The 13,332-nt window shown below is 29.1% G+C and overlaps 2 protein-coding genes across 2 annotated transcripts; both read right to left on the reverse strand.

Moving 5' to 3' along the window:
- Positions 1–3,459: 3,459 nt before the first annotated feature.
- Positions 3,460–5,377, reverse strand: LOC114393784 (protein DMP2-like). The gene has a single exon (XM_028355226.1). It carries the CDS (start codon positions 4,412–4,414, stop codon positions 3,785–3,787), a length of 630 nt encoding a protein of 209 aa, XP_028211027.1. The 5' UTR covers positions 4,415–5,377; the 3' UTR covers positions 3,460–3,784.
- Positions 5,378–7,554: 2,177 nt separating this feature from the next.
- Positions 7,555–8,739, reverse strand: LOC114393875. The gene has a single exon (XM_028355351.1). It carries the CDS (start codon positions 8,599–8,601, stop codon positions 8,122–8,124), a length of 480 nt encoding a protein of 159 aa, XP_028211152.1. The 5' UTR covers positions 8,602–8,739; the 3' UTR covers positions 7,555–8,121.
- Positions 8,740–13,332: the final 4,593 nt, after the last annotated feature.

Raw genomic sequence — 13,332 nt, forward strand, 5'->3', positions numbered from 1 at the left:
GGACTTGCTCGATTCTAAGTAAAATGGCTTCATTTCTCATTGTATTTGAATGATTCAGGCATTCGGTACCTTTGAACCTTCTTCTGCATTGTTTTCAAAGAATTTTTATTATAGCAAATCGCATTATGCAATGTCACGCCTATTGAACGATTCCAAAAATAAAAAATATAAAATCAGACCAGATAAAAGCACACACAAAAAAGTCTAACGAAAATCACGCTCACGCAAAGAATTTAATTGGTAATTTTTTTAGTCTTTCAATTTTGATAAATTATTTTTTAGTCTCTAACATAATAAATTGACATTTTATGTTTATTTTTAGTACTTTATGATAATTATTTTAGCACTTTGTAATAATTTTAAAATGGAAATTCAAAATAAATTAGTATTATGATTTAATTTGAAAAATCAATTCATTTACTTGTTAAACTAGTTTTAACAAATTTAAAAATAAGTATAAAAATTGATCTAAGGTATCAAAATTAATTTTAAATAAAGCTTAATTATTATTTTAGTTTCTGAATTTTGGGTGTGTATTTATTTTAGTCTCGAAAATTTAAAACTATTTTTTGTTGCAGAATTTTGATAAATTATTCTTTTTAGTTTTTTGGAATAATAAATTATTACTTTGTGATAATTTTTAATTGTTATAAATTAATTTTTATTTTTCAACCACTTGAATTTACATTTTAAAACTATCACAAAATATTAAAAACTGTCACAAAATGATAAAAAACAGTAATTAAGTGTTGTTTTTCATTTAAAAACAAAATATCTCTTTGTCATCAATTTAACTTTATTTATCCTTCTACTTAATTCTTTTGCTTCTACACGTTAATTATATATTTTCCTCACTATCACTTCCAGTTCCATCTATCTTTTAACTTAATGGAAGTAGCGTACAAGATAGTATATATTTAGCATCATTATAACTATATATATGTCATAAGTTTAACATTATTATTTCAACCACTTCTCTTTTTCCACCTCCACAAAACTTCGGCCATGAACTACTAGTAATACCCTATACAATCATAGTGTGTGAGATCTAAGACTAGGTTATGGCTTCGTTTTGGGTACAGAAAGAGAAAGGACATGTTTCTAAATTGCGTGAATTTGCGTTCGAGTCTTTGATGCTGATTGAGGTCGTATAGCAGCGATGGAGTATGGCTTAAGTGTGAGGATAGTTTGACTTGCATTCAAAAGCACTTATAAGAAAAGAAAAGAAAATGTAAAAATAAAATAAATTTCTCTATAAATTAAAATTAACGTAGACATAAATTAATTAAAGATAAACTAATAAAAAAGTCTTACAAATTGAGAAAATATTTTACATTATATCATAGATAATTTTGATATACTAAGTCTTCAACATCATTATATTCTAATTCCATCTTTTTACATTTAAATTATCGTTTACTTTTCTTGTTATCTTTTTTTTTTTTTTTTGTCTTCTTCCAAGACTCACACTTATAATAAGACATGTTGAACTCTCATATTGAATAAAGATAATGCTGAGATAAACTATATAAGTGAGAAACATGACTTGAAGTTACATAATAATATATTTAATGTAATTATTGATTAAAAACTTAAAATTAAAAATATAATAATATACATAACAATTTATAAAATTATTAGAATCTTAACTATTTGATATTTAATCAGTCTAAACTCGACAATTTTTTAAACGAGACTTGAAAAGTTTTAATCACTCCTCTTTTGTTCAATTTTCAAGTGCCTCATATGATGATGATCTTTAAAATCCGCAGCTAATCAGCGACTAGGTTTTGTTTTCATCTCAAGAAATATTCTTTTATAAATATTAAGAAGTTCAAGAAATGAAAATTTGTCTTGTAAGATTAAAACAAGTCACTGTGTGATCATTTTATCAGTACTGTTTAATATCTCCAAGTTCAGTCACGCTGCAGTATCATAAAGGAAAACTAATATGTATCAAGGTAAGTACCATTGCATTCAAGGATATAATTGTCAGCCAATTTCAATTAAACTTTAATTAATCCATTGATTGAAGTAATTAGTTCCTGAGAAAATCTCCACTCCTTGAATATTTTCTGCCATTTTCTTATTAGTTTTGAACTGAAGCATGAAACAACCAGATCTCGTATATTAGTTCCATGACGATTTAAGCTTCAAACAAATTAGGTTAGTTAATAGCCAGAATAGAAAATCATACAATTTCAGTTAGGTTAAGTTAAATATATATAAATCTCAATTTTTCTTCGAAGAAGGGGTGTTAATGACCAGTCCACTTTTTAAATCACATTCATGCACTTTTTTTTTTTTCCATCTTATTTTTCTTTTTATTTTAATCACATCATCTATTACTTTCTTTTTTTATCTTTATTCTTTTCTTTCTATCTTTCTCTTCACCCATTCACTCCAATTTGAAATTGTTCTTGTAATTAATTAAGTTTCATCTCAGATTTATAAGACCTAACCCAAAAGTACTCAATTGAGATAAGTGTAATCTACCTTCTTTGTTGGATTTTAGGGGTTCTTGTTGAGGTTGTCTTCCCCTACTTAGTAATCTTCCTTTTAACTCTTCATAAATCAATATTATTGAGTACCAAGTACGTTAATGTTATAATGGAATTCTTTGGACAATCATTACCATTATACAGGGGAGAATGGATTACTAACGAGCAGAGTTGGACCATGACGCGGTAATAAAGGCATTGACCTAGTCAACAAACAAAGGGTACTGTACACAGTACTCTCTAGTATCGAGCGTGTAAGCGTAAATAGGCTAGAATCGTTGAATCAACCAACGAACGATCGGTAGTCATCCACCCTCGAATGTGTGAACACCAAGAGCCTACAAGCATTAATACTGTCCATCAATTATTACTCGCGACTCTTTCTCTCATATTGGTGCCCACACATAGACTTTGAGTATTTTTCTTTCTTACTACAAATTTAGGGTATGTTTTTTTTTCGTAAGATAAAGACTTTTTGCTAAATTTAGGGTATGTTTATTTGGAGAGGAAGAGAATCTAAAAGAAGAGAAATGAGCAGTAAAATAATGTAAAATTTACACATTTATATTCTACTTTAAATTTAAAAAAATTATTTCAATTTATTTTCTTTTTCATTTTTCCTCCTCTCCCAAATGGTTCCTTTAGTAGTATTTCGTTCATTTTTTATTATAAGACTTTTTTTAAAAAATTGTTTATCATTTTTTATTAAAAAATTATAATTTATAGATACATTAATTATTTTATTCTCTACATAACCTTATTTTGCTATTTTTTTCTCTAAATATTAATAAGAAATAACTAAGTGAACAAAGAGAATAAAAGGATAAATTTAAAATATTAATATAAATAATTAATAAATTTAATGTAATAATTATTTTTTTAAGAAATACAAATTAATTAAAAGAGTTTTGATAGACGGAGGAGTATTAGAGAGGAAATTTTCCCCTTGGAATGTTCCTAAATCTGAAACAGATTAACCTGCTATGAAATAAACAGCAATACACAGTCCAAGTCGCTGCAAAGCAAGCAGGACAAACACACAACGCCAACCCAAGTTTCAACCAATAAGCAGTAGTTAATTATCATAGCCAAAGTGGCTGCAAAGCAAAAGACGATTCTTCACTTTACGGTTATAAGAAATAGAAAAGACTACTACAACGACATTTCATGCCGAGCAGGTAAATTATTTTCAGAGGCCCAAGTTTCTGCAGCAACATTAATTACCAAAAAAAACAACAAAAAGGAACAAACTATTTTGTTTATGAAAAGAAAGGATAATATCACTAAGCATTGTCAATCGGGGCGGTTTCATCAGATATATTAGAGGTGTGATTAGAATCAGAATTAGAATTCAAAGGGTATCCAATTCCATTTCGCTTGTCGGGGAAAATCATGAAAACCCCACCTGCAAAAACCCCAATAGCCGTGGGGAGCACCTGAAGCAGACTTTTCTGAGTAACCTCAAAGCCGGGGTAGAAGCAGTGCACAGTGTTGGTGTCCAACAGCCCCAACACCGCGAACACTAACAACGATAACGCAGCACGCACGAAGTCACCCAACCAGAGTTTGTCAACGGACTTGGACTTTTCTGGTTCGGAAAAAGGCCACAGTCCCTTGGGGGTTACGATGCCGTAATGCCTCTGGTTGTCGCTGCCTATGTAGCTATCGGTGAAGGAAGAAAATGCGCAACTCAACCCGCATGCAACGAGAACAATGCTGCTGAGCCACTTGTTGGTGGCGTTGCATTCACCGCTGTTAGTCACAACGGGGTTTAGGAATTGGAACACGAAGACAGTGCCTGTAGGGAGCAGCTTTATGAGGCTGCCAAATGCTGAGAATGTCGTGTTTGTCACGCCTTTACCTCCGTTTTTGCTGGTACTATTTGTTTTTCTAGTTGGATTGTCTGCGGCCATTTTTTTTGCTTTTCTGTTTTTCTAGTTGAAATGTCGTCTTTGTCACACACAATTTAGTGTATTCGCTTGTGTTTTTTTTTTTCTTGCTCTGCCTGCTGCTTGTACGTTTTGATCTTTATAAAGAAGCAGGAATTGGCTTATTTCTACGCAAAATGGCTTAAAAAGACCAAGATCTTTTATTATAGTAAGTTGCATTTGTGAGCTTTGAAACTTCTCCATAATTAATTAAGCTTAAAAAAGACCAAGACCTTTTATTACATACAGTTAATTGCATTATTATTCTATGTCATGCTCGTTGAACGAGTCCAAACGTTTTCAAAATGAAAAGTCTGACAAGGAAAAAACACACGTACACACACACTAAGTCAAATAAAAATTACACATACGAAGAGTATTAATTGGCATTTACAGTAACAGACACATTAAAGGTGGTTGTTTTTCCTTTTAAAACAAATATATCTTTCCTCAAGTTTGTAAATTCTCTTGTGATAAAATTTGTATTGTCTTACTCATAAAAAAAATAGTATTAATTGTCTCTTGAGCGATATATTAAACCTGACTATTTAATTTAGACTAACACATGAGACTATTTATTGGCTTCACTTAAATAAGGTGGGTAGGTATCACTGATTACCGTCGACGATGAAATTTGAGTAAGAAAGTGTTCAAACTTCAAATGACAAATCCAATAAAAATGGAGAAAATGACGATTCACGTGTGAAAGTGAAGAGAAAAACTAAACACAATAGAAGAAAAGGAAACCTGATGAAAATGGGTGACCAGTCCGCGTCTTTTTTTCTTTTTTGTGAGCTTCCTTCAAGTTTCCTCTCTTTTGCTATCTTCATAAATGGAGTTTGAAATAAAGCTAACTGCTTGAATTGACCATTTTGCCCGTATGAGTTTGGTAATTTCTTCCTAGAGGGAGAGGAACCTCCTCCTGGCTCCAATAATGAAGAGAAAAACAAACAAAATAATAACAGAGAATGACAAGAAATTAGAGGTGTGAAGGTCTCAATATTTTCCACTTTCTCTCACCCAAAAGTGGAATTACATATAACGCTTCTCAAAAAACAAGTATTTTCCCGGTCTTGAAATCAAATTTAAAAAATCACCCTAATTTAAAAAATTAACTAATGTCATTTATTTGTATTAATTTAATCTGAAAATGATATTTTTTTAAAAATTATCCTTCATGTATTACCAAAAAATTATCCTTCATGCAATCTTGATATCAAGAAAAAAAAATCATTAAAAAGAAGATCTTAATTAAATGAAGAATATATTTGAAATGATTTCCTCAAATAAGATAAAATTAATTTAAATTTACTTTATATTTGAAACTAAAACATAAGATTTTTTTTATATAAATTCGAGATAAAATACTTACTAACCAGTGAGCCCATAAATCAATTAGTATGGAGTTAGTTTAACTTAATGACTTCAAAATTGAATCTTGATATATAATATTTTAAATACTCTATAAAAAAAAAGTTTTTCCGGCCATAATAATTTTTGTCTCCTTATCATAATTGACTTTGATGAAAAATACATCTTGTCTACACATTTAAAAAAAAAACTATAAATTCAGACAACATGAAGTGCTAAAAACAAAACAGTTTTCATTGTTCACCGATAACATTGCTTCTCCCTCATACACTCCATGACATTTCAGTGTCGATCTTATCCACTAGGCTTGACATAATTCCTTTTGGGCCTTGCTTGAGGCATTTGTTTTCAGGTATTATGATCCATAAATTCTTCCAATACATGGCTCCCCTCAAAGCCCAATTATGGGTCAATAACTTATCAATTCGAGTAACCTTTAGATTGCTTCCTTACTTGTGATTTGTCGGGTTGTTTATTTACCAAGAAAATAAATTATTATTTTTATTGACTCTAATTACTATCTTTGACTTTCCGACAAAACTGCTAAGTATCTCTACAAACTTCAATCTGACCATTGCATTAATTCTCAATTCAAGATTGAAACTCAAATTTTCTTCACAAGTGTTACTACTTGACCTATGCGAACTACTATATGAAAATAAATTAATTACTTGTTTCTGACTTACGAAACTAATCAGAGATTAATCACACGATGATTTTAGCGGCGATCTTACAAACGCCACAACCCGCAATTTTTTTCGACCACAGATATATAGTGTGATAAGGTTTAAGTTTGTCAGAACATTTTATTTTTCTCAAATATATATCTCTTAAACTATTAACTCTGAACTATTTAGTCTTGATTCCTCAAGAATACAGTTTACCTTTCAACTTTAGTTTGTCCATATTTATTATATATGAACTAAAATAACCATATGTTGATAAATAAATAAAATATAATCAGTAAACTTGTCTTCATTCATAAATTTTGTCAAATAGAAAAAGTATTATTATATCTATAACTAAAATTTGGACATCTCATACTTAGAAAAATAATTTCTTTAATATTAAAAAATTATATACTATCGATACCACATATTACTGCATTAAATAAACAAACATAAAATGAAATGTCTATAATAATTAATCGATTTTAATTAAAGTTTAAGATCAAAACATTATTAGTAATATAAAAATATAACAAAATATTCTCACATGATAATGTAACATCTCACTTCATGATTCTTGACGTAAGATGCCTAGATACACTACATATTATTATTTTATTTTTATATATATTATGCAAATATTAATTGACCTATATTTCAAATTTACGAAAAGTAATTCCGAATAAAAATTACGAAAAGCATTTGTTTATTCTTCTCCAGATGCCCTTGCAAAACAAGAAAAAACTTAAAATGCATTTGAATAAAGAATTTTAACAAAAGAGAGTAATTTAACACAGAATATTTATTGTTTGGATGTTTTCTTGAAAAGAATTTAAAATTTTAAAATAAAATTTTAAACAACTAAAATATTAAATTTCAATTTTCTTTTAAAAATTAAAAAATTAAAATTCTCTTCTTAAGAATAAAAAAGATATCAATCATATTTTCTTTTTTTTCACCTCATAAGTTTAATTTGTTTTATTCAAATATATAATTTTAAAAATAAAAAAATTTCAATTTAAAATTCCTAAAATTTAAAATTTTTTAAAATTTTAAATTCTCCCATAAATTAAATCTGCTGAAATCTCCCCGAGTTAATAATTTACTCCACTTTACAAAAATAGCGTACAAGAAGCTGGCAAATTCACAACAGAACAAGAACCATTCACTTGTTGATCACTTCACACTGTTCATGGCTGAAACTGAAAGCCCAACCCACACAAAATTCAAACACTTTCTGGATTTTACAAAACTACGTTCCAGTTCCTCCTCTAGTTATCCCCCCTTCTTACTCAATTTTTTTTCCCACCCCTTTGAACTACAAAAACTAAAATTTATTTTAATGTTTTAATAAGCAACCCTAGAAATATGTTACAAGTTACATGTTACATCATCAAAGCCTCACGGCTTCAAACGCTACTCCAAACCTTTAAACATTTCACCCCCTAGTTCAGATCATCCACCCTTTCGTTTAAAAAAATCACAATCGGGTCAGAACTTCAAACCGGGACGGGCTTAAAGTTAACGGTTACGGAGAGAAGACGAGAAAGAGAATATTCTGGATAATAATAAGGTGAGAAAGAGAGACTGTAATATGGATCATTTGTCGGGGTCCGACCCGATCCAAATCCGGGACAGCAACCCGACTCGTTTTCATTCGAGCCGGAGCAGACGCCTCAGATCTCGCGTGGCGGAGTCATCAACCGCCGCCGAGGCCTGCTTCTTCGTCGAAAAAGACGGCAGAGGAAGCGCTTCCGGCGACGGAGACACAGCGAACGCCGATCCGGCGTACACGTCGCTCTTCACAGCCGAATCGAGCGACTGGCCCCTCCGTAGAATCGTCACCTTCTCCAAACCATTGCTCCTCGCCACCCTGGAATCATCACTGCTCGGTCTCCTAAACACCGCCGCCGAGGTCTCCGCCACCAGCGGCATGCCAGAAGCCGGAACAACCCGTTTCTTTTTATCGGGTCGGGCAACCGGCTTCCGGCACGACCTGGAAGTGGCAACATGGTTGCTGTGGTAATAATAATTACAGTAGTTACCGGAACTCCTCCGCCGGGAAAAGTCAGCGGGAGGAGACATGATTCGTTCTACGAAACAGTCCTGAGGCCGCAAAATCTGGGTTCCCATGGCAAAAGATTTAAACAATTTTTATGTTTAAAAAAAAAAAAAGAATAATAGTTATATACCTCCAGAGAAGTAAATGAAAATGAAGGAGGGAGAGAAGAATAAAACACAGTATGGTGTGGTAGGTGGTAGTGAATTGGAGCAAGGGGTTGATATATAGCGTATGAGAAAGGAGACAAGGGTGGGGTAGGATTGCCACCGACCTAGCAATAAACCAAAATGACGCGTGAAATAAATCAAGAGAGAGAAGAGAGACAGGTGTTGTTGGCTGACCAGACTAGCTCTTCGTTTGTAAACGGCGACTGTTACTCCTTGGTGAGGAGACCATGATTTCTTTTTTTTCCTTCCAGCTTTAGCTAATTGCTATTGGTAACGTCGTCAGGTTAGTTGTCCTCTTCCGCCTAGATTATTTACTTGCCTCATGTTGCCTACTAAAATATTCCTTTTTCTTTTTCTCAGTTATTATTCACCAATTTATTTTACTAAAAGAACAAAAAAAGAAAAAACTGGGCCCTGTACCAAAAAAGAAAGCTACTTTGGCTTAGTATAAAAGAAGGAAAACGACACCTGCGCAATGGAAAATTGTCTGGTGGCACTCAACAGTTTTCTAAAGTTAAAACCAGGTCACGGATTATCAAATAAAAAAATCAGTACATCAAATATTTACTTTTATTTTAATTATAAAATTTATTTTCAAGAAGAAGAAAAATCCAGAATTTTTTATTTTTTTAATTTATCAATTTTACCTGCAATTTTTTTAATAAAATCTTTTTTCTGTTAAACGTATTACGAAACCTGTCTGTTAAACTAACACAAGAGACTGCATGTTTGGCTTTCAAATATTTAAGTGACTTCAGATACAGACTTTTTTTTATCTTAAGAAATGTTTTAATGTTAAATTTTAATTAATTTAAATTCATACTCTAATTATGTTCAACAACTTGATTAATTCTATTAAACTTCAGAAGAAATTTTCGCATATTGTTTTCTTTTTTTGCCATGATTTGAAAGCAACTTTATCAGAGTGATAATGGCGAAATCCCAATTATCCTGTGAGTTAGAGCGCACTAATACTTTTCATTTCCCAGTTGTCCCTCACCTCAAAAGTTGCAACTTGCCTGGTACCCTGCGAGACTCAAAATGCTTAATTAAGGTAATTAATTATTCCTTGGAGCTAATAATAATTGAAAGCGGTACAATCTACTCAAATATAATTAATATAAAATGAAAAATAATATAGGCAACGATTTTGTATAGATCACGTGGCTTGTTCTTTCCAAATACCGAACCTTGAATATTTCTTATAGTTTTTCTAGAGCATATCATATGAAGTTGCCTGTTTCTTGGTCACACGCCCACACCCGTTTGTTTTTTAACTTAAGACATGCTCTAATTTTTATTCGTTCAATCAATTATTAATTATTATAATCAACAAAATCAAAAGAAAATCTTATTTTTCAAGGGATAAGAACTAAAATGGCCATGCAAAATAGTAGGAAAAAAAAAGAAAATAAGGGTTGAAACTTGAAAGGGATATTTACCCTTACTTTTATGTATTATCTTGGGCGTTAAAGAAATTAGTTAAAAATTAGTTGAGAATTAAAAATAATAATTAAATTATATTTTAGAAGTTTCTAATTAATTTAGAGAATTAAAAGTGTTTGACAATATTAATTATTAAACTGACTAAGAAATGCAAAATAATATTAAAAACATATTTATTTTCGGGTAATCATATCTTTTAACCTTTTTAGTTAATTTTAAACTTTTGTCACTTTTGTTTAGTAAACAACTAGTTGATTAAAAACTAAAAGCAAAATTATAATGTTAGAGAAAAAACTAAGTAAAAAGATAAATAAATGCACCGAGAGTAAAAAAAGAGTTGTAAAAATGTTATAATTAATATGATATTTTTTTATTGATTTTTTAATTTAATTATTTTACAAGTTAATTATTAATTAATTTATAATTTGTTGTAAATTTTTTAATGATTGTTTTTAATTCTTACCAATTAAAACAGTTAAAGATTATAAGACTGATTTCATAAAAAATTATAAATTTAAATTTTGATCACCAAAAACTAATAAAATAAATTTGGTGAATATAAAAATTATTAATTAATATTGACCGATAAAAAAATAAAAATAATTAAAGATAACTTTCTTATTATGTTAGCTAGTTTAGTCGAGCATTTCATCGTTACGCGCGGACGTTTGGCCCAGCTTCTATCTTGATCAACTTTTCCTCTGAAACAAAATCTTAATCGATTTTTATTATAATTATAAAAAAGATTAACTGTCGTCAGCGTTCAGATGAAAACATATTTGAACCAGTCATCATGTAATGCACGTATTTGATGTATTATCCTGCATTTTGTATTTAACACTGTAATGTTACGAGTGATTTGATATTTCATCTTACCAACAAGAGTTACGTTGTAGTGATCATAATAGATAAGATGGGTAGGGATGTATAGTAATTGTTTATATATTCATATTTTTTTAAAAATATGCATATTTCGATTTTATATCTATAGGGATAATAATTTTAATTTTCATTCCATATCTATTGGGTACGTATATGCTTATATAACCGCATTCGTGACTTATATTTTATTTATGCATAAAGTTAATAAATTAAAAAATTAATAAATAAATTAAAAATTCACTCTTAAATAATTTAAATATAACATTAAAAATATTTACACATAATATTAAAACAAACTATAATAACATTAAAAATATCTACGTATAATATTAATGCAGACAAACATAAAATATTAATCTAAATTTATAAATAAACTACATTACATAGAAAATTATTCGGCATAAAGATTCTTCAAGATAATTTTCTAATTACTTAACAAAATTTTCAATTAAACAACATGTGATGATAATCTTCTCCAAGACCTATTAACAAAGTCATAAATTTATACATAAAAATAAATAATAATTTAATATTATTAAATAAAGTGAAATAAATATAATATAATATATGTTAAACCTAATATCATTAATATTCGAGATTTGCAAGTCAATCAAAAATCAAAATATTATTTAAAAGTATAAGGATAGTATTGACTTTAATATAAAAATGCTAACATGAAATTTACATACAAAAATCATAAAAATCATAGTTGTATTTCACCATTCTAACTTAAAAATACTTACATAAAATAAAATTAATATGACACATTCTTAGTCCAATAATCTCAATTATAACATCAATACTTTAATTGGAAACCATGAAATATGACTTTAAAATATCAATTGAATTATAAAAATACAACTAATTTTTACATAAAAGTATAAATATAATATAAATTATATACTTCAATATCATATTTTTAATTACATAAATATATAGTATATATCATATGTGCGGGGCAGAGTGGGACAAGGCAGGATGGATACTATAATAACTGTGCCCGTACTTATTTTTACAAAAAAATATGGATAAATATTCATCTTATTCGTAATCTCAATAAATAAATAATCATTCTCTTTGCTTGCGAATATTTTTGCAGATTTTCATAGAATCTAGGTCCATTTTATCATAAAGTTATATTCATTCCATATTCACTCTTAGACTTATTCAGCTCATTTAAAATTATTGAATAAGGTTGTCTCTTTTTTTTTTCTTTCATGTATACCTGTTCAAATCGTTTACTGAACACATAAAGATTCGTTAAAAGTTCTCTTGTACTCGTTGTATTGAGAAATCTTTTGAGTGATTATCTTCAATGCAATTTTCCAAGTTGGATCTTTGTATTTTCTTAGAGATAGCGTAAGTTTTTTTTTTTTTTAAATTTGCAACGTTAATTGAGACATAGTGTAAGTTAGTTATGATATAATTAATTAATCATTTAAACTTAATACGTGTATGACAATTATGACTTAACTAAAATGAATTTGAGTGATAATATATGAATATTCATGTTTTTTAAATACCTAATAAATATTTTTTATTTTTTATGTCAAATCATATTATCTATAAAATTTATGTTTTTCTCACTATGTGCCTATTAGTATATTGGGTGTCCGTATGTGATTTTTCAATGAATTTACAGTCGTTAATCTTGTGCCTGTTAAAAAAAACTATACATGTCTGTTTTTTCAATTAATTTACTTGGGTGCATTTGTTGCAATACAAGGGATAACATAAGCAAACTGTGTATATGACTAATTGAGTCGCAATATAATTTTTATTTTTATTTTTATTCATCATTATGTTCGATGGTTGATATATAACACAAATAATTTTATATTATATAAATTGTTGTTGTGAAATCTTATTACTTGTAATGTCAACTAACATAAGCCGGTTTTTTTAGCTATTATTTGAAAGAAGAGACTATGTTTTTTTTTTATTTGAATGGATTTTTGGTTTATTCCAAAAAGTTTTTAAGCATATGTATTTTTTAGATTTTTATATTAAACTACTCCTAAACAAATTTATGGCTTTGGAATGTTATGAATGGCTAAAGTAAAGTGCTTGAAAGTAAAAAATGTATATTTAAAGACAATAAGAACAATAAAAGAAATTATAAAATTGAGCAAGTAGGATAATTTAATTTCTGAAGGTCGTAGACTTGTTTTACATCATCATAACTCTTTTTTTCTAGGAATAAGAATGGTTACATAGCATATTGGACTCCTAATCACTATCTCCAGGATCTAGGAGATCATGGTTTATAAGGTTTTAATTGTCAATCCTTTTGATCATCGCATCTCA

Source organism: Glycine soja, chromosome 17, assembly GCF_004193775.1.
Source record: "Glycine soja cultivar W05 chromosome 17, ASM419377v2, whole genome shotgun sequence".
Taxonomy (NCBI): Eukaryota; Viridiplantae; Streptophyta; class Magnoliopsida; order Fabales; family Fabaceae; genus Glycine; species Glycine soja.